This window comes from Lissotriton helveticus, chromosome 2_1 (assembly GCF_964261635.1).
Source record: "Lissotriton helveticus chromosome 2_1, aLisHel1.1, whole genome shotgun sequence".
NCBI lineage: Eukaryota > Metazoa > Chordata > Amphibia > Caudata > Salamandridae > Lissotriton > Lissotriton helveticus.
In genome coordinates, this window is record NC_136059.1 from 1,510,091,276 (window position 1) to 1,510,114,249 (window position 22,974).

Here is a 22,974-nt window from a genome sequence, read left to right on the forward strand (position 1 = left end):
TGTTAAGATCGAGGGAGATAGGGTATCGAACGCTGCGGTCAGGTCGAGTAAGACTAGCAGCGTTGTCTGTCCCTGGTCCACTTTCATTCTAATGTTGTCTGTTACAATAGTAAGTGCGGACTCTGTGCTATGGAATTTCCTGAACCCATGCTGGGTCTGATCTAAAAACCCAGACGAGTCCAGGAAGGCAGACAGATGTGAATTCAGATGGGCCTCAAGCATCTTAGCGGGGGCAGGAAGTAAGGAGATGGGCCTAAAATTCTTCAGGATTGTAGGGGCAAGGGAAGGTTTTTTAAGAAGTGGCTTGACAATCGCTTTCTTCCAAACTGAAGGAAAAACCCCCTGTGATAGGGCACTATTCATTATCTCCAATAAAGGAGGGAGTAGTGTGTCCCTACAGTCCTTTAGCACTTTGAGGGGACAGGGGTCCGAAAGTGAGGAGGATTTGGTCCTGTCAGCAGCGAATTAAGGTTGTCCAATGTGATCGGTGGGAAGTTGGAGAGAATCTTAGTGGGATCTTTAGACCAGGCTTCTAGATTTGTAAGGGCCTGGATCGTGTTGAGCCCAAGTGATTTTTTCTGTGTTTCCAGGTTAACGGAGATCTCATCAATTTTTTCATAGAAAAAGGTTGATATCTTATCACAGAGCTCCTGTGATCCTGTCACTGGGTCTGGGATTTGTAGTGAACAAAGGGAATCAACTACCTTAAACAGCTCCTTTGATGAGGTTAGGGAAGTTGTAATGTCGCAGAAGAATTCTTGTTTTGTTTTTATGACCATGGCCTTATATTCCGCTAACGATCGTTTATAAGTCTATCTGTCCGTGGTGTCCCATGTTTTTCTCCACTTTCTCTCCTGCCTCCTACATCTCTGTCTCATCAGCCTAAGGGTTTCGGTGAACCAGGGTGCGGAGGGTCTACGCCTTGCTGAATATCGGCGGGTTACTGGTGCTAGAGCATCTACTGCTCCAAAAATAGAGTTGGCAAATTTTTGTGCTGCCTGCTCTGTATCTAATGGCAGGGAGACAGAACTAATTAGAGGGGCCAGAGCATCATTAGTGATGTTTTTATAGTTCCTTTTGCCCTCTCCCTGAGCCTGTCCCTTCTTCGAAGTGTCTAAATGAGGAAGGGTCAGTTCTATTGGGACTGCCAAGTGGTCAGTCCAAACCAGCGGTTCGGGGGTACCCGTCTTAACCCTAGGGTCGTTGGAGAATACTCCATCTAGCGTGTGGCCTGAGGTGAGAACACCTTGCAGGCCTAGGACAAAACACGGCAAACACCAGGCAGTAGATACTGTACCACAGAAAGGCTTCCCAAGGCTCCTCATAGAGGCTCCTCTCTCAGGGCTCCCACAGAACCCCACAGGAACAAGGATAACAATTGTACCCAGGAAGGCAGACTTAAAGAAGGTGAGTGGTCCTACTGGAGTGAGATACTAATTTGAGTCCTTTGGCACCCAATTATCCTCATTGTGCATCAAGCAAGGCGAGTTAACTGTGGTGAATTCTTCTGCTGAGCGCACACCCTTAATGCTCATAACAATTCATAGATGCTTGTGTGTGGCATTAATCATGCTCACATCAGTTCATAGCCGGTTATGTGATGAATTCTCAAGCTGAACATGTACCCCAGCAAGCTCAGTGTGCACCCCTTGCCCTCACAACAGTTCATTGCTGAGTGAACACTGCGTCAAACACGCTCCCATCAGTTCAGAGCCACTTATGTTTGGCAGTACAAAAGGAGGAGATTCCTCATGTACAGTGCGCATCCTCGTCAGAAAGCCGCACACCATTCATGCTGACGTCAGAAGCAGAGAGTGGCTTCAAATAGTCATCTCCTTTTCTAATGGTTTATGCGCTCAACGGAGGCTGAAATCACCACTTCCCTCTGGCACACATATTTTTTCCAAAGCCAATAACTCAAGCGGTGAACAGGGATGACGTCGGTATGCCCATTAAGTTACCACAGTGACTGCCACCAGTAACCAATTACACACTGCTCAGGCTCACAGCCAGCAATCATCTGCAAAAGTACTCACTGTATACCAAAGTCAGTTTGACACAAAGATCCTGGACTCAGTTGAGTAACCAGGGTACCTCCCTGATTACCCTTCAGTTCCTGAGTGGCCACACTCAGTCTTCCTGCTGCATTGAGTGCATGTTGAGGTGTATCTGGACATATCCCGTCCTCGTCACCAGTGTCCAATGCAAGATAAAAGGAGTATGCAATACGCAGACCAGAGAGGGAAGAGAAGCATCAGGTTTATTCCATACACCTCAGCCACAACATACCTACTGCCAATTCAGGAGCTTCGTGACCGCAAGTTTCCACTATTCTAGCCTCTTCTACTATGTTCTGGTATCTTCTATAGTGCAAGTGGCATAGGAAACAGACAGATACCACACTCATCCTCCAATCCCCTCCCACACTTCTTGTTCTTCCTGTCACCGCAGAGGCAGGTGTCTGGGTATTTCAACTCCTGTCATTAGTACAGGTGAGAGTTCTCATATTGTCCCTTTTCTCTCTATTCTCCTTCATTAGCCCCTGCTGTACAAAGCCCATGCTCATCTAGTTAACAGTCAAGTTGGGTTAGTGTTGTACAATAACTGTTCTGAGTTGGCAACTCGGGGTCTTTTTGATAAGCATTAATTATAGATTCTGCCACATTGATTGTCCATGCTCCTCTCTGAATAATCTTATTGTTGCTTTGCTCCGATGATGCAGGAGTGCAATGTGTCTGATGGCCTTTACAGTCAAGGATGTGCTAAAGAGAGGCTGATGCCATTCTGGGGTATTGGAATTGGATGTTTGTGATGTTGGCCATCTGTGCTGTTCCTGTGTTTCCACCTGCCCTTGGTCTGTTTCTGGGGCACAAAGGCTGTGCAAGGTGTGCCTGTCTTTTGTGACCAGGTATTAGGCAGCTGTTCCTGCTTCTTTACCTCCTCTTGGTACGTCCATATGTAGGCAGTTATGGACCTGAAGAGAGTGTTTGATGGCTTTTGTAGGTGTTCTTGCCTCTTTTTGCCCTCCAAAGTATATGCTGGATACAAACAAAGCTATTGCATACACTGATGGGGGATGCTGGTCGTGGTGCTTCTACCTTTAGGCACTGGGCAGGCAATTTCAGGCAGTCAGTGAGTTCCACTGTTATGCTCTATTTCTGCCTTTTCTGCCTCTTCTTTTATTGTTGCTGCCTAGATGCACAGACAACCATGTAGGTTTGGAACAATGTGGTGCAGTATGAATTCAAAGATTAGGTACTCTCTGAGAGGGGACCTGGCTCACCACCAGCTCAATGATGCAACCTGGTGCTGTCATGGGATTTTATTCTCTCGTGGTCTTTCAGTAATGGTTGGTGTTTTGGTTGGCCATTTTTCATGGTTCCAAATTTGGTCAGTGATCCTACCACCATGTCACTGTGCTGGGATGTCTCTCTTGTTGTTCTTTGCAAGATTGCTGGATGGGATCCTACTGGGTCCTTCACTGGCAATTCTGTTTTGGGTGTGTGTTGCCTGTGGCCTCGTGGTTTGGTATCTGCTCCCACGTTATGGTTTTCTGTTTCGGGCACGGTGTTGCATGGTTTCCTTTGTAGGTGTGTTGATAATACTGCATTTGATTGTTCTGAATGTCTGCCTTTTGATGATTCTCTGCTTTTTGTCCTGAGTGTGCTTTTAGGCTTGTTGTGCAGGGCTATTTTTTTTTTTTTTTTTGCTGAGTTTTATATAGCGCGAACTAGACCCGAACCGAATCAGGTAACAGAGCGATTTACATATTTTCCAGTTACGTTCCATGAGGACACACTTTCATTTTAGGCACGGGGCGATTAAGTGATTTGCCCAGAATCACAGGAGGTTTTGGCGTCGTTACCGAGACTCAAACCCAGATCCCCAGGTCCGAGGTCGAGCGCGCTAGCCGTTAGGCCAACTCCTCTCCCCCAAAAAGTTGTGGCTCCCCCTGTCATACAGTGGTTCTCATGAGCAGCACTCTGTTGGTCGTCTGTGTGTAAATAAATGCCCTCCTTACTGCTTGGTGTATCCTCAGTGTAATCAAGATTTCCATTCCAGTAAACAATATGGGCAATATGAGCCTTGCCATCATCCTATAACCACCTATTACACATAATGTCTGACATTGTCTAATTCATAATTGTATGAGATTCTCAGCCTTTTTCTGATGTTATGGAACTTGCAGTATATTTCCCATTATAAATGTAATACCACAAGTCACAGTATGCAAAGGAAAGACATTGGGACTGAATAAGCTACTCATGCATATAATTTTCGAAGAAAAATAATGGCAATATCACAATTTTTTATAATACATTTGAGTTGTTTGGTTACAAAGGCTACTATTTGGGGGCAGGCCATATTTAAAACGACCCTCATTTACACAAGTAGCACAACTGGCACACATGTAGATATCTGTGACTCAAATACAAGCATACAAAAGCACCTGCGAAGGCTCAAAATGTCTGAGGGCATGAATGACCCCGCAATCAATCCTTAGCCCACAGATAGAAACATTTGCATGCTGGGATTTTTAGGCCTTTACCTATAATGGTAAAAGGAAACCTATTAGTTCCAGACTGCTCTTTTCTGGGATTAAAAACCCAGAACAGACTAATAGTGGAACACTTGGACTGGAGCACGTGGCAGCTAAACCCAGGTAAGTATTTCCTCTCTCTGCCAGGGAGCGGAACTCGTTCATAGTGTGGAGCTGCGATGCAGGGGCCAATTCACAGAACGATTCTGAGACAAAATCCTAAACTTACTACTTTTGGAATTCACAGAAGGCATTTAGTAGTAGTAAAGTTAATATTTTGTCTTAAATTAGTATTTTGTCTTAAATTAATATTTGTCCTAAGTTATGATTTTGTCTTAAGTTATGATTTCGTCTTAAGAAAAAATCCTAACTTAAGACAAAATTCTTATTTAAGACAAAATCCTAATTTAAGACAAAATACTAACTTAAGACAAAATCCTTTTTTAAGATAAAATACTAACTTAAGACAAAATACTAAATTAAGACAAAATACTAATTTAAGACAAAATACTAACTTTACTACTACTAAATGCCTTCTGTGAATACCAAAAGTAGTACGTTTAGGATTTTGTCTCAGATTAGTTCTGTGAATCGGCCCTGCAGTTGGGAAGCTCCAGGCATCCAAGAGGGCGGTGCCAGGAAAGCGCCATCTCCTCTCAAGTCATCCGCCAAATGGAATATTAAGAGTTACCGTCACAGGGGAGTGATCCGATAGCGTACCGGGTAAGTGCTGCATGCACCTCAGCAAGGGGAGAGTATTGGCTGGCAGGAGCCAGTAATCGATGCACGTCCATACAGAGTTTGCTGCGGAGTAAAATGTATATGCGGGCATTGAGGAATGTAAGTGTCTCCATGCATCATTCAAGGAATAGATGTCACAGATGTCTTTAAACACCTGAGTGGCCTACAGTTTGCTAATAGTATGTGTTACCGTGGAATCAAGTAGCAGTTTTTGTACCAAGTTGAGATCCCCTCCTCCAGTAAAACTGTAGTGACTTCAAACCTTCCTATGATAGAGGAGAGTTCATGAAAGTCAGGATCATGAACATTAGAAGTGTAGACGTTCACAAGAAGCATGCAGTGGTGTGCCAAACGACATGCCAGTCCCACATAACGACCTTCCCTATCCAGGAAGCCGGCATTGAGGTTCAAAGGGGTGCTCTTATGGATGAGTGTTCACACCTCCTTATAGTAAGTGCTATAGCTGGAAAAGTACCTATATGATCCACTTGGTTTTGCAAAGAAGGGGGAGTCTTGTAGGGGGAGATGCGACTCCTGTAGGAAAGAAATCTTCGCCCTATGCCTATTGAGGTAGGCCAGCACTTGCTTGCCCTAACGAGGATTGTTTAAGCTTTAAATGTTCCATGTTAAACATGTTATCTCAGCCAAGGCGGCCTGCCCCGCCAAAGACTTAGCCATGATGGGAAGTGCATAGAATGCATGGTAAATGTGGCAATGTATATAAACTCCCCTGGGCAGAGGTTAAATGAGAAGGAAAGAAATGACAACAATCCACAAGTAAACAACTAAGTAAATCACTTAGAAATCAACAAGCAATATTAATCCCAAAAGACATAATAAGATGGTATACACCACGAGGGTGGGCAACACCACGGTCAACAGAGCCTATATGAAGAAAACATCTAGTGCATAATAGTAATCGGTTAAAGGCAAATACAGGACTGTCTTGCCAAGAAACATGGCAATGAAGGAGAGTTTAATGGGCCGCCCTTGAGTATCCAGCAAGGATATCACTCTGTTACACTCAGGGGCAGAATTTCAGTCAGTAGGAAAAAGATCCATACTGGGCGAGGCCTGCAGATCGGCCAGTGTATGATCTCGACAACATGGCACCACTCGGGTGGGGCGCCTTACAGAAGGATAGCGCTTCTGTCATTGAATTGCCAGAGAATTGATCATTTGAGCCTTTCCGTCTACATCTATTTGAAGCCTGGCAGGGTATAGCATGCCATACCAAAGACTCTTTTTGCGAAGCAAAGCTTTGATATCTTGAAATTTTAAATGCCCCTCCTGAACCATCCAAGTGAAGTCAGGGTACAGAGAGATGGTAAATCCTTGATATTGCAACAGGCCCCACTTGTGTGCAAGTCGGAGCACTGCGTTCGTGCCCATGAAGTTTAGTAAGAAGTAATTATGGGACGAGGAGATGTTCCAAGTTGTGGTCTTGGCCCCAGCCACCTATGCACATGTTCCACCACAATGGTGTACATAAAGCTTTGATGTTCATACAGTTCAACCAGCAGACGTGCTACAAATTGTTCCGGGCGCCCTATATTGGTGAATTCTGCTATGTCGGTGATGTGAATATTGTACTTGCGTGATCTCGCTTTGAGATCTTTATTTTTAATGGCTACAATCTTGAGAAGTCATTCCATCTTGTCCAGGCCTTTGGTAAGGGATGAAGCGCTGTCCTCCATGCCTGATATACGTTCTTCTGCGCCATATAGACGGGTGCCATGCCGTTCAATTCTTTCCCCAATGCGATCCAGGCAGCTCGTCAATGTGTCAAAACGAGTGTTGATGGAGCGAAACCCGGCCTGCAGCTCTGCCATTATAGCATTGGCCCCATTAAGATGTTCCTCAGTGGCATGGTGTTCCTCAGTGTCAGACAGGTATTCAGGCCTACCAGACTGCCTGGCCCTTTCAAAGGGGAACTTGCGTTGCTTTGGGTCACCCCTTGCCATGGCGGATTTCGGGGGACACCTGTAGGAGATTTCAACCTAAGGTGGCAAAAAGAGGCACGGCCCGTGCCAAGCAGAGCCGTCCCCCACCAGGAACCCCAGTGGTCAAGAAGGACAGCTTGTGGCGTGGTGCACCCAAACAGGCAAATGCTAAAAGCAGTTGCAGCTCTAAGGGGCCTCAACTACACCAGAATAAGGATGCAGGGGTTAGCTAGTACAATCCCGACACCGTTTGACGCATGGTCCTGAGGTAGCTCAACTGTCCAAAGGGTGCAGCAATGGGGCTACACAGACAGTACAAAGTCACCACCAGTGGCTGATTCCCAAATACAGGTGAGGGGGATAGGAAAGAGTCCAGGCAAATGTGTCCTAACGCATGCAGGAAGGGAAGGGCCTCAGCAGTAGACACAGTGCAGGCTAAGAGCACCTGGGTGCAACTGGAATGGACCTTCTGCAGTGATTGTGTATGCGAGACACACCTGCCAAGCCACAGGCCCAAAGACGGCAGCAGGGAATCAAAAAGGCCACATACTGGGGCCTCAGCGAACGTGGCAGCAATGCAGGGTAAGAGTGGGGGCCCCCAATGGCCCGCAGGCACTCACCGTGCCGGACAGCAGTCACCCTGGCACACCAACATCAGGCCAGGGTACGACAGTCGATTCAGGAACCGCAACGCTTCTGGAGACAGCCGCTGGGTGTAAACACCTCCTTTGGAAGCGTCAGTCACCAACAGGCAGCCCGGTTCCAGTCTCCAGCAGTGCTCCTCCCCCGCCTCAGCAACATCAGTCCTCAGGGTAGAGCAGGCAGGCAACCACAGATGGAGTTCGTGGAGTGCGGTGGCCCAGCAGGGCTTGGTAGCCCATTCCTTAGGCTCAGCGGTGGCCCCTGTTGCGGCTGGGCCTCCGAGGAGGGCCGGGCCTGCTCAGCACACCCACGAGGTCATGGCCTCCATTCCTCATATCCAGGCCCAAAATAGAGGATATTGTACAGCAAAGAATGGGCTGATGGATGCCAACAGGGCGAATGAGTATAGATTAGGATGGGAAACATCCTTTACAACGCAACTTTTACCACGCAGTGCCTTTACGACGCAACTTTTACAACGCAAACCATTACAACGCATTGCGCTGGGGGGCGGTCTAGGATAGGGAATACGTTTAATTTACTATCCAACACCTTCCCTAGTGTCCACGGGGACTGGAGTTGGAATAGTAAATTAAACTATTCACTATCCAGCATCCCAAAGCGCTATGCGTTGTAAAGGTTTGCGTTGTAAAAACCGCGTTGTAAAGGCATGCGTGGTAAAAGCATGCGTTGTAATGTCATACATCCGATTAGGATGTATGACATTACAACGCCATAGCGACCGTAGCCGGAGGTTCACTTCCACGTGGCCATCTTGGATGCCTTCATAAATGGATGAATAATTAACAAAGGCAGTTTTCAAAATTCATTAAGAAAAAATGCGCCTAATTTTGTAGTTTGTTGTTTCAGAGTGGAATCTGTCTTTTTCCTGTTAGCATTTTCAAACATAGATGCATTATCAATAGCAAATGTCAGTGCTTTTATTTACCCTGGTCTTCAAATGTTTCAAGCCACTGTTTACTTTTCAATCATGGCATGGAGCATCAAAGGCAATACATCTTTGTGATGGTATCATTTACTATTCTAGCTCCAGTGGTAGAATTTTTTGGGGAAAAGCAAATTTTCCCCAAATAGTCCAGGAGGCCTATTTACTTTTCTAACTCCAGTCCAAGAAAGTTTTGGGGAAAGTTAAACATTCCCCAGGCATTTTAAGAAAGGATTTAAAAATTGTAATTTTGGAAGTTACCAAATTGCTTCACTGAGGGCGCCACTCAATGCAAAAAAAAAAACACAATGAGTTGTACAAAGACACAACTTACTGTCTATTGGCTGTGAACTAATGCCATCAGCATTTCTCCTTGAAATTCTTAAGGAGGGAACATTTTATTCCTAAAGCTCGGCACTGGTAGCTCAACCAATAACTAAGCCAACAATTCCACTTCACACACCACAGCTCATGTGAGACATTACCTCCAGCTCCCTTCGGCATGAATAAATATTTTAAAACATTTTTCAAATCAAACCTACAAAAAAGGTAGGGCATATATTGAAAATAATGGGCACAGTAAAATTGTTAATGGATTTTGTTCTAATATTTTTCTGTTTCTATATACATACCTTTTTGGGCAAATTAATATGCCTGACATCACATGTTTTCAATTCCAGTCTTTATCTGAAAGAAATGTCAAATAACGTCATTATTCTTTTGAAGTCTGCATGATGTATGAAAATGTTGCTTTGCTACATTAATTTTATGTGGGCAAGGATATCAAATTAAATGGTTGAATAACACAATCAAAAGTTGATTACTTCTACGTTAAACAATTAAACTATGTGTTATTGGATTAATCCTTTATTAGATCTTGCGCCTAGCGTTACACTGCGCAACAGTATTCGCGCAGTGAGAGTCCTTTTGACAGGGTTTTTAGAAATGGACCCTGGAATTGCACACGCTTGTGCGTGTGCTTTTACTTCTGTGGCCTGCTATTGGCCTTTCCCTGTGTGTTCTTTCTTAAAATAGCACACAATAGGCCGGAGTCGGCGCATAGCTCCGCCCCTGGCCTATTGGTGTCTATTACGCGCATTTCCTGCCATATGGTTTCAATCATCGTGCCCAGACACGGGCGTGATGATTGAAAGCATATGGGTGCGTGCGCACCACTCGCGGCTTTGTTTTTTTCCAAAATCAATCTCATTCGGTTTCGCGATCGCCTTCCTCCTCCCTCCCCACACCGAACCACGAGAGAGGCACCACTTCTAATTAAATAAGCCGGTTACAGGCCAGGAGTGCCTGCTTCATTTAAACACTGAACGGCGCCTTTGGGTGTACCCCGTCTTCTCGAAGGAAGCTTGCGTACCATTGCAGCGAGGAGGGCAATCTATTGCAGGAGCTCATCTGTACATGGTCCTGAGTGTGCATGAAAGGTGAACAACCTGAAAGGGCGCCTCCTGCTACCATCACACCTAGATGGATACACGCCACAGTGGCTCTCGTGGCTCCCCTCACCACCACTGTACGGATAATCCTGCCACTCCCTAACTCTTGGCGAACGTCGCCGTGTGGCAAGCATGCAGAGGGCAGCACGGTGTCGATGGACAGCAGCCGAGAGTGAGTGAGCGTGCAGGAGAGCGGGCGGACAGCTCCAGCTCGAGCCTGCCACTGCACGGCAAGGAATGTGCTCACAGCCTGATAGATCATGCAAAAGAAGTTCTTCTCGACCAGCCAGTCTGGGGGAAATGTAACCGGCACAGGCGGGGGTAGACGAGACGAGTAGGGGAGCCGATCTCAGAGGGAGAGGGATGGGGAGACCCGTGAGAAGGGGCGCACTGCACATGCACACACATGTTCCGCAGTACACCACAGGCTTACTGGATATGACATGATGAGAAGAGCTGTGCATCGCACGCTTACTGCACATGTCCACGTGTGAACAGCAGTGCACCGCAGGCTCGATGCCTATATATACACAACCCACCAACGGTGCACCGCAAGCTAGCAGCGCATGCACACATGCACCACAGCTATGCACAGCGGACTCATTGTACTACACATCCCACATGTGTGCACCGTAAATTCAATGCCCACATGTAAATATCTCACAGCGGTGCACTGTGAGCTAACAGCGCTAGTACACATATGCACGGCTGTGCACGGCGGACTCTATACTACACATGCCCCACGCTACGCATCCATTTACAAACATATATGTGCGTCCTTGGCTCACTGAACATACACACAATTAACTGGGGCCTGGAGGAGCGTACTGCCCCGCGTAAAGCACTTTGACGCCTCGTCGGGAGTAGAAAGCGCTAGATAAGTACCATTACAAGATAATACAATGCAATACATATTACACCGCTGTACAGGCTCATTGTATTACACATGCATGCCACAGCAATACACCCCTTGCTCGCTGTTCATATATGTCAATCAATCAATCAATCAATCAATCAATCATGCCATTTGTATAGCGCACTACTCACCCGGGAGGGTCTCAAGGCGCTTGGGGGGAGGGGTATGCTACTGCTCGAACAGCCAGGTCTTGAGTTGTTTCCTGAAGGCGAGATGGTCCTGGGTCAGCCAAAGGTGGATGGGGAGGGAGTTCCAAGTCTTGGCAGCCAGGTAAGAGAAGGATCTTCCTCCGGCGGTGGCTCTTCGGATGGGTGGTACAGCTGCGAGGGCGAGGCTGGTGGACCGTAGCTGGCGGGTGGGCGTGTAGAAGGTCAGGCGGTCGTTGAGGAACTTGGGGCCCATGTCGTGGAGAGACTTGTGTGCGTGGGTGAGGAGCCGGAACGTGATCCTCTTGTCGACGGGGAGCCAGTGCAGGTTCCTCAGGTGGCTGGAGATGTGGCTGCATCGGGGGACATCCAGGATGAGTCGGGCGGAGGCGTTCTGGATGCGCTGGAGTCTTTTCTGTAGCTTGGCTGTGGTTCCGGCGTAGAGGGCGTTTCCGAAGTCCAGTCGGCTGGTGACGAGTGCCTGGGTGACAGTCTTCCTGGTCTCGGTCGGGATCCAGCGGAAGATCTTGCGAAGCATACGCAGGGTGTTGAAGCACGATGAGGAGACGGCGTTGACTTGTCTGGTCATCGAGAGGGAGGGGTCCAGGATGAAGCCTAGGTTGCGTGTGTGGTCGGTTGGCTTGGGTGCGGTGCCCAGGGCTGGGGGCCACCAGGAGTCGTCCCAGGCGGAGGGCGAAGATCCCAGGATGAGGACTTCCATCTTGTCTGAGTTCAGTTTCAGGCGGCTGTCCTTCATCCACTCGGCAACGTCTTTCATCCCTTCGTGTAGGCAGGTGGCGGTGTCGGGGTCTCTGGTGAGGGAGAGGATCAGCTGGGTGTCGTTGGCGTAAGAGATGATGTTGAGGTTGTGCTGGCGTGCGATGGCTGCGAGAGGTTTCATGTAGATGTTGAAGAGGGTGGGGCTGAGTGAAGATCCTTGCGGGACGCCGCAGATGACTTCGGTGGCCTCGGAGCGAAACGGGGGGAGGCGGACTCTTTGTGTTCTACCGGCGAGGAACGAGATGATCCACTCCAGTACCTTCTCTTGGATACCGATGTTCCTGAGGCGCTGGACTAGGGTACGGTGGCAGACCGTGTCGAACGCAGCGGAGAGGTCCAGGAGGATGAGGGCCACTGTTTCCCCTTTGTCGAGCAGGGTCCGGATGTCGTCGGTGGCTGCGATGAGGGCGGTCTCAGTGCTGTGGTTGGCTCTGAAGCCGGACTGCGAGGGGTCGAGGGATCCGTTCGTCTCAAGGAAGGCGGTCAGCTGTCTGTTGACGATCTTCTCGATGACTTTAGCAGGAAAAGGGAGGAGCGAGATGGGGCGGAAGTTTTTGAAACAGGAGTGGCACCGCTGATTTGTCGTACCGTCCTGAGTGGGGGGTTCTTTGTTACAATATAGGATTCATTCATCTGAAAAGCACTCACCCATCTGACAGAGGAGGAAGAGCCGCAAGCCGCCGAGGAGGCAGCGCCGGATTTGCATGTTCAGCTCGTCCTCGGTGTTTCGCCTCTGTCGACAGCTGTGCTCCCCAAAATGCAGCCCGTACCCCTTCCTCCGACCGCCGCTCGTCCTGCGACAGTGGCTGCACCGGGCGACGAAAGGCACGTTTTTGGCAGCGCAGCTTGAAAGCAGGCCTGCCCTGCACCTCTAAGCCACACCCGCAGCCTCCATAGCTCGACCCCATTCACTTCAAGCCTTTTTGGCATCCCCACTGGCCACGCGCCCTTCTCGCACACCCACCCCTTCCCAACCTGTCCGGTATAGCCTGCCACACCCACTTACCCTTATACTGGGGCTCTCTATAAAGACGTCGCCTGGCATGTCCTGCACAGATATGCAGCTAATGCTCGATACACCCGCTTCTTGGCGTGCCTGATGTGGCCACGCCCCTCACCTGAGGCACCCCTTCAAAGGCAATCCTTGTCAAGCACGCAGACACCTGTTGCGTCTAACTCAAGAGTCTCCAGCCTTTTCTGTGATATGAGCTACCTATGATCATCAAAAACCATCCTGCGCTACTGATAGTATTAGTGTTGTAATAGTGACAGCAAAACGATTACATTAGTAGCCAATTCATTAAAAAAAATACTTGTTTTTTCTTTTTGCAGTTTTACATAGTACAAACTCGGTTCAAGGGCACTGGAGAGCTTCAAACGAGCATGAGTTACATTACACAAGGCTAGATTATTTTTTAGGCACAGGGGAGTAAGTGATTTGCCCAAAATCACAGGATGTGGAGGCGACGCTAGGACTCAGACTCTAGTTCCAAAGTCGGCAGTTCTGGCCATAACAGCACACGCTCTAAAGTAACAAGCATTTGCAATGCAATAGGTCTCGCATTATTAAAGTTTGAGCTATTGGTGTTGCATTATTATTAGCAATGCCAATAGCTCAAACTTTAATAATGCAAGACCTATTGCATTGCAAATGCTTGTTTATATAGCAACTAACACTTAACATAGGCTACATCCACTGACAGGCTAGGATTATTATGAATTATAATGCCCTCTCACCTATATAAAAATCCTCTGTGTGCCCAATATCTCTGAATTTAACCTTTGATCTCTTACACACTATTATTTTCAGTAGTCTCATAGTCTAAAATATTGAGGACATATGACCATTTTGAAATTTGGAGCTAAATAGTTCAGAAAAGTTAAAGTTTAAAATGTCCTAACTTGACGCCTCAATGATAGCAAACTTTCTTCCATTACAAACAAACTCCATAGTCTGTGCTGTGGAAATTTTGATCTTACCCCACAGTGCTGTGATACCTTGCCTTGTTGCATGTGGGATCTACCTACCCAGTAGGTAAAATAGTAAAAACATTGCCCCACAAAAAGGACAAGTATTCTGTATGCTAGGAATATAGATTAATGTGTCAAACATAGTGCTAACTGCATCCGTATTCTTTTAGCTTGGAGTATTGCTACAAAAGGTGAATCAAGGTCCTGTCAGCATTGGTCCTTGATGTGAACGTCCCAAGTATGTATTGTTACTGGTGCACAATATTAGTGTAATGTTTTTATCACCATGTCTTTTTACCAATCTCACTACAAGCAGTGTTATGTGTCCTGAAGAATATTCATTTCCATTCTGTTTCTGTGAGTGTTTGTCTTCTTCCCATCATCCTTGACCCATTCCCTTGCCCCCTACCTGTGCATCCATTAGAAGTTTATATATTTCAGAGCCTAGCTTTATGTCTTTTTCAGCAACCATTTCTCAAATGTCCATGCTTCTTCCAGTTTGTGATTTAATCTATGCCTTATCTGATATTAGTGGTGTCTTTCCACTTCAGATATGCCTAATTGCCCTTGTAAATGTGTCAAAAGACTTAGGGCATACTTAAAAGCCCCTATTGCAACAGGAAGGTTCCTTTGAACAACGTTCCTGTGGTGATACAGGCTTCACCTTATTTACAAGGCAGTGTTAGGCCACTTAACATGACTTAACGATGTCTTGTAAATAAGGTACCCTTTCACGCTATATTTAGCGTGAAAGGGGGGGCAATGGGTGTTGCAGCGGGCGTCCCACCGCAACACCCATTGATTTTGACGCTGCCCCATATTTACAAGGGTGGCGTAAATAAGGGGCAGCGCCACAATTAAGACCAAAAAAAAATGGTCTTAACATGGCGCAACAAGGAGCAATGCTTTATTTCTCCTCGTTTTTGCTGTTTCTATGTGTGCTGCATGTGCGTTGTGCATTGTGCAGCACACATAAAAACTGCAAAATGCCTTGCATGATTGTTTATGTGCAGGAAGGTGTCCCTTCCTGCACATAAACAATCATTTTAAGAAATGATGAGTTGCAACTTCTATGTATGCTGCACAAAGCAGCACACATAGAAGTTACAAATCACCATTTAAGATTGTTTATGTGCAGGAAGGGACACCTTTCTACACATGAACAATCATTGCCACAACACAGGCACCCTTGCACTATGTACAAGGGTGCCTGCGTTGGTGCTAGGCAGCTGTAAGCACCAGCACAGGGTAATACCGTGCAGCCCTGCGTTTCAAAAGTGGCAGACTGCAGCGTTAAGCCAAAAAGGCTAACGCTGCGCTCTGTCACTCTTCTTGTAAATATGCCCCTTAAATCCTGTCAGTTCAAACGGGTCATCCACTACTTCTTCATCCCTTCACTGTCCACACTTCAAATTGCCTTGTATTTACTTCCAGGGTAAAGTCAAAGTTGTCCACAACTAGGATACACCAAATACCAGAACCTTGACCCCCACCACCAGTGTAGCTCTCGTGATCTTCGAGGAGTAAAGTTTCCAGGATATTTGTTTCTTTTCAAGCCAAGGAACTTTGCAGATGTGGGTACCTCCTGTCATTTAATTTATAAAACACCACTGTTTTTTACTTTCTTCTCTTCCCCATTTAAGCAAATACCACAATTGAGGTGTTTGATCATATCTCACCTCTTTAGGGAGACACAATCCTCCTACATTTGGAGTCAGGGCTTGTTGTTACCTGGCAATACTAGGTTGATGAATTTCAAGTGCATTCACAACTGTCTATTGTCCCTTGGAGCTTTTCAATAAGAGTGACTAACAGTGGGTTTATCTGGGACGAAGGAGGATTTGGGATAACAGCCATCCTAACAGCTGTGATTCTCCTTAACACGAGAGCGCTCCCATATGCCTATATTTCCTTCTGTATGTTCTTGCACGGGGTAAAAGTATCTGGAAGGAAGATTTTTGGACCCCACATTACGCTATGAAGTGTGAAACCCTCTGGAAAGAAAATTGTATTTTCAGTTCCGCTCCTTGGGTCTGTGGTACAACGATGTTTAATACTTGTGACTGTTGCATGTTGACTTTAAGCCCTGATACTTGACCATACTCGTCAATTTCTTGCATCAAGTGGGAGAAAGTGTGAATTAGGTTTCACACAGAGTCCAGCACATTGTAAGCGTACACTATCATGTCTAATTTTTCCTATGTGGGTCCCCTGTACGCCCCTATTCCAAGGACACAGTAGTGAGAGCAAAGGGGGGGGGGGGGTGACAAGAGACACTTGTGCCTGGTTTTCATATCTCAAATAGGAGGGATGGCACCCTAATGACTCTTGCAGATATTAAAGGTGCTTTTTAGGCATGTGATACCCACCCTCTAAGTATCTGTCCAATGCCAAATATCTCTAGAGCAGTGCCAGTTGATGTGGTCAAATACCTTCTCCATGTCCAGTGAGAGCTACTGGGTGTTCTCCAATGATATTTGTATATTTTCAATGCAATGTTTGTTTATATTGTTGCAGCAATTCTTTCCAGGATAACCCCCCTTAGTCTGGATGTATCAGATCCGGTAAGAAGGGCCCCAGACTAGAAGTTAGAATCCCAGTGAATAATCTTGTGTCTACTTTTTTATCAATATAGCTGCTGTCATTCCCAATTTTATCGATGACTGTGGGGCAATAATCTCACAGAAGAGGTGGTAGAACAAAATGTAATCACATTTATATTTTTGCAGCGTCAAAACGAGCAATTAAAGAATACAATAGTCCCCTATAAATATTTATGCAAATTTTCATGAAGTAGTGAAACATTTAAGCAATTTCAAAAGCAATTTGTATAAACACTATGGGCGATTATAATGTGCGTAATTGGTAATCCGGTAATATGTAATACAAGAGTACAGAAATAGAGTGATTAGTCCCCAACATTATGTTTTAAATATTAGTAGAGAAAAATATTGTGGAAATTGATTATTGCCTCCAGGAGGATACTGTACCTAATTTAATATTTAAATATTTTAGACAAATCATCAGCTCCATAAACCTACTGCTTACATGGTACGCCACTAGTGCAGGGAATAAGAAAAGAGGATGGTTTGGCACCGCCTGCACCAAAACACTCCTGTCGCTGAAACGAGCCATGAGCAGTCTACCGCGGGACATCTTGACAATCAAGACCCTACGTATTTTAAATAAACAGGCTAGGGGTAACAGGATAAAACCACTCCAGAATGAAACATGTGACAATCTCACCATTGCGGCAGAGAATAAAAATACTAAATTATTCTGGGACACGGTGAATGCACCATTCTTAAAATATGATGATACCCCAGCGTTTAACCATCTTGTCCCCTGTGATAGTTGGATGGCACACTTTTCAGATTTAAAGAGCATACTGAGGATGTAGCAAAGCCTATGTGGAGGTCGAGAGGGGATGGGGGATCAGAAAACCTAGAAATTACCCCCGAAGAAGTCAAGCTACCATTAAAACTAGCGCAGGGGGTCGGGCCCCTGGTCCAGATGTAGTGCAGGTTGATGTATTTAAATCTGCTCCTGACCTTTGGGGGCCTATCCTGACCAGGGTCTTTAATGCAGCATCGACAGATAGTATCCCATATTCCTGGGAGACTTGGATTATTATACCTATATACAAGAAGGGGGACAAAGCTGACCGCAAAAACTATCATCTGATTTCACTGCTAGACTCCTCACTAAAGGTCATGAGTAGAGTACTATTGGTAAGGTTGGAGGAATGGGTATATGAAAAATGGATCTTGCCCCCGGTTCAGTATATTTTCACGAAGCGGATGGGTACGGTTGAACAATGCATTAACCTTGAGCTCTTAATAGGAAAATATACATGGGCCAAGATGGGTACTTTAAATTTATGTTTCGCAGATTTGAGCAGCGCTTTTTATTTAGTTGACCATAATCTATTATGGGTATTGCTGATTTCCCTAGTTGCACCTAGACCGATTGTGGGGTCCCTCTCACGTCTTTATGGAACGATAACGAGACAGGTAGGAGAATGCACGCCTCAATTTAAAGGAGGGCGTGGCATCGTCAGGGGTGTGTATTGGCACCATTACTTTTCTCACTCTTTATTAATGAGGTGAATAGTCATCTTAAGTCACTGCAGACCGATGACCCTAAGGCTGGAGGATACTCAATACCAGTGCTGCTTTATGCAGATGACGCTGTACTGCTAGCTAGAACACCAGTAGGTCTGCAGAAACTGATGAATGCATTTGGCGAATTTATGTCTTCAAGGAAAATGGTTATTAACAAAACAAAAACATTTACCATGGTCTGTGGTCGAATACGAAATTCCTGCAGAACCTTTTTTATTGATAGTACACCAATTGTTTCAGTGAAATCATTTTGTTATTTGGGGATACTGTTTGCGGGCAACAGCTCATGGACTCAGCATGTATTAAATATCAGAGTCAAAATAGGCAAGGTCTCCCAGAGAATTTTAAAGTTTGCTTCGAGACTGCGTAGCCGACCCATTAAGGAAATGGTGGTTGTATATAAAGGTAAGGGCATAACAATGGCAACCTATGGATGAGATTAGTTTTACTAGAAAAATAATCCTTGACTGTCTAACCTTGGATAAAGCAGTAAATATACTGTGGCTATTTTAATTCAACTCCCTTCTGGGTGAATAGTGTAACCTGTCCTTTTGGTCTGATATTACCAAGTTTACATCACTTATCAAGAATAGGATCAAACACAGTTATGCTTGTCAAATGTGATTTGGATCAGGGAAAAGAAATCACTAGTGATATTCTATAAGACCTTGGATAAGGAGGAGGAAACTAAACATTATCTGACATACGTAAATATTATCCGCTTGACCGCGGCGCGAATTCCGCTGCGGTGCTGGCGGAATAATGAGTTGGCGGTGTTCTGATGGGTGGGGGCCGTCCTCCGCACTCGCCCACTGTGACGTCGGACTTCCGGGGGCCGTTAGACGCGTGGAAGGTGTTAAACAACACTGCTTTGTGTTAACAAGGTTGAGATGCGGTATTGTGCATCATCTAGTCGCTCTTCCACATATGAGGTCTTGCCCCTCTGATGCAATTCTCTGCCCCTGTAATGGGTATAGTAAACAGATCACTCTGCACTTTCTATTATTCTGTAAACTGTACCAGAATCTGAGGCTCCACTATTTGAAACCTATGTTTATTACGCAAAATATCCGAACACATAAAATTGTATTGAACTTCTTTGTATCACTAGGTGGCCCCCATGTGTGTTACAATGTTGCATTATTTATAACAAATGCTATTAAAACAAGGAAAGCATATCAGAATAGCTAATGGATGTGGTACCATATTTTCTATTGTTCTTTGATCTACTGGATTATGATATGTCTATATCATTGATGTATAGTATTCAACTATAAGATTATTTGTACATATTATTTTTAGATGTGTTTTAACCCTACCCCTTTTATACAATATTGTACATACAATAAGGATTTTATTGTTTGTATGCTTATATTTATATGTGTGATTTTAACTATGTACTTTTATGGTTGTATTTCTTTTTGCATCCGAATAAAGTTTATGAACGAATGAACTAGTACATAAATGGGGTGATTAGTCAAAATTGGAAGGATTCAGTCAATATAGAGGTTGTGAATGTCAGAAAAAATATGACTGGATTGGCCAGTTGGGCAGCTAGGCAAACAACTTAGGGAATGCAGGCTCAATTTAGTACCCTGAGGGTGGTGACAGCTTTAGTTTTATTATTTAAACTGAGCATCTGTAATGGTCTGCGTGACCATTACAATTTCTCGTTTTTGAGGGGCTTCCAGGTGGACACACGACAATGCCCCAAATACCAGAAAATCAATCGCAGCCCTCCCTTCCACACCATCGTTGTGTTTGTCAATGTTCAAGGCTCTATACTTGCAATCACCATATAGTAGCTGCATGAAGCCATGTTTTAGTCCCTGTGTTGTTGTGGTACCTGGTGAGCTTCACAACATGTAGAGATGCCAGTTCTCAGAGTGTGGTTGTAGGTGTTAGGAAAGAGAGTACCCTGAGTAAGAAGGTGACAGTAAGGTAAAATACATGGGTTGATAGCAAGAGGGTTGGCTAATGGGGCCAGTGTGTGTACATATATCATCATCTCAGTATGTCAGCATGTGTGTGACTGTCTGAGGAGACATCCCTATCTTTTGATGTGAAAACGGTGAACGCTTGAGCATCTCTATCATGCTGGTTTACCACCCCTGGCTAAATGTTGGAAATTCTTTGCATACTGTCAGTATCCTTGACACCATGAAATTCACCATTAATGTAAGCCAGGCCCTGGCATATTGTTTACGATTATTAGCATAGAATTGGCATCCTTGACATGATGGCACCCACTTCAGACTAATGCTGACCACACATAACATATTCTGGACATCTTCACCAATATTGAATGAATTCTTCACCATTATTGAATGAATCCCAGGTGCACCAGTGGCATGGCATAATCTTCTCTATTCTTGGCATACTGTGGGTTTTCCTTAAGTAATGACATAGTGGTGGTGAGATAGTATTGTGTCATTCTTGATTGAACATGTTATGTTTAAAAATATGTTATTTCGCCAAGCTTATTGTTAGAATCAGTCATGAGAAATATCCTTGAGAAGGTGGAAAAACGAGGATCACCAAGTAGACTGTCCTGTTTTCAATTATTTTTTTGTGAACTTCAATGGCGTTTTCCCAGTGTTTTCCAAACCTTTTGCAGTCAGCTATTATCAGGGTTATTTCAACTGCCTAACCCCCAAAATAGACAAAACAAATTATTCCAGGGTTTACAAAACATGTTTCTTTAAAGTGATTGTTATAAAGCACATATTTAATTTAAAGGAGAAGTAATACAATGTATTGTATGTCTTCCTATTGGCAGGTTGTTCAATGGACTTATGTTAACCTGTTTTAAGCACTTGAAAGTTTGGATAATGTTCTTACTCACAATCACATCTAATTTCCCTCTTTGGCATCTCATTACCTTGCACACTCACTCTGTCAGGACTCTGTTTGGTTTACAGGACTATTAATGGAGTTAAAAATGTATGAGTGCCAAATTCATAAACAAATGCCTGGAGACACTTGGGGGTCATTCACCTGCTCTTTACTGAGTATTATGACATTGGGGTGGCCGACCCTGTGAGCAGCATAGTACCTTATGAAACCTTTACATTTTTTTATTACACCAGACTAATTTGTAGCACAGCATTCTAAGGCACAAGAAATTAGATGTTTTAAGCAAGCTCACCACTCCTATTCTGTACTCATTGCCAGACTACATTAAGGCAGTGCTGCTGTTGTGTGGATATTCATAGCTGCCAAATGTCCCCATGGCAAGTGCCTCAATTTAAGTCTGTTCTGATCTTTTAATAGACATCACAATATATTTTGGGACTTGAAATGTTGCTGTTGGCTCAAGACACCCAGCAGTACAGTGCAGTTGGATAAAAAGCCAGGATTAGCTAAAGGTATCACACATACCAATGGGACACCATGAGCTATGAATTTTGTTGGTTGGTGGACAGCCTTGTGTCATGTTTTCACACCTATCCCATGTGTATGGTAGTAGCACTGACACTACACCTTGCATTGAATGTTTACAGCCGGGGGTGTTTGGCAGATAACCTGATATGAATCCTAATTTGAGCTTAAACAGAGCTGATGAATCAAAGGGTTATCCCCATTCTGTGTCTGTGGGTAAGTGTGATAGAACATATTGGCCAAGATGTTTATAGGCCAGCCATTTCACCAATGGGAAAGATCACATAGGATAATAATATTCCCAGATTCTCTGCAGTGCATAAAATAATAATAAGTACAATAGTAGATCAAACCCAAAACATGCTTCTAAATCCTACACCTTTAATCCAAGCGCACAAACTGGAGGAAACAAAAGGAAGAAGAAACAATATTTTTGTGACATCCCTAAACAACAAAACTCAAGCAGGATAATCTTGGACCAGTCTTCGTTGCTGCTACCTTGTTTAACAAAGTAGTATTGTGTTTGCCCCTTCAGAAAGCAAGAAAAATTATGTATTCTCTCTCAATTCCCTTTGTTTTCCACTTACGTTGTGGTTGTGCGGGTGATTATCAGTGTTTATATGTTTTCACTGATAAGCATTGTTTCCCTTTCAGTGGGGTTTTGCCAGTTCATATAGGTTTAAACCTAAAACAGAATAGCCTGTGTATAAGCATATGAATTTAAACACTGCTTTTATTGCAAATATGAGTGCTGACCCCTTCTCTCTCTAATGTAGGAGCATTATTGAATATTTGGGCAAGTTGCCTGACATACTACCAACCACCAATTGCATCGGGAAGGCTTCATGATTTATGCGATGTTTGCCATCATCCAGGAAACCAGGGTCATTATGCACCCCCTGGGAAACTGATTTCAATGGTACTTATCCGTTCTAAAAGTTTTGTGAGTAACATTCAGTTCACTGGGTCATGTAAAGACACTTCCCCTCCTACTTCTCCCCCTGCCACTTATATAGATTAAGGGAAGATAATGGATGATAACCATTTTTGTTTGTTCCTGCTAGACCACAGCAGTTATAAACCCTCTCATTCTTCTCCCACCTTAAGTCTCATTGTTTGAAATCAAAGGAGATTTGCATCTCTCACTCAGGTTTCATCTTTCTCACTCAGTGTTATGACCAGTGAGATATGCACATCCATAAATGGTACCTTTGCTAGAGAGACTTACATAGTTTACCAAATGCATACTTGTTCCACTAAAAGGAATATGGGATATTAGGAATGCAAAGAAATGTGCCTATTGGCTTCTCATTAGGAGAATCCATCTCTTTGCAAAGCCAAACAGTTAGGTGATGGCTTGAGAAGGGCTCAAGCTACCTCATCTAATATATAG

General features: G+C 44.7%; 1 protein-coding gene across 3 annotated transcripts in view; it reads right to left on the bottom strand.

The window, feature by feature from the left end:
* The window catches only part of GC (GC vitamin D binding protein), a 245,740-nt gene that overhangs the window by 38,396 nt on the left and 184,370 nt on the right, over positions 1-22,974 (bottom strand). For all 3 annotated transcript variants that reach the window (XM_078676420.1, XM_078676418.1, XM_078676417.1), the window contains one exon: positions 9,445-9,499. In XM_078676420.1, coding sequence (XP_078532546.1) covers positions 9,473-9,499 — 27 coding nt within the window. In that variant the 3' untranslated portion in view covers positions 9,445-9,472. The remainder of the gene's footprint in view (positions 1-9,444; positions 9,500-22,974) is intronic.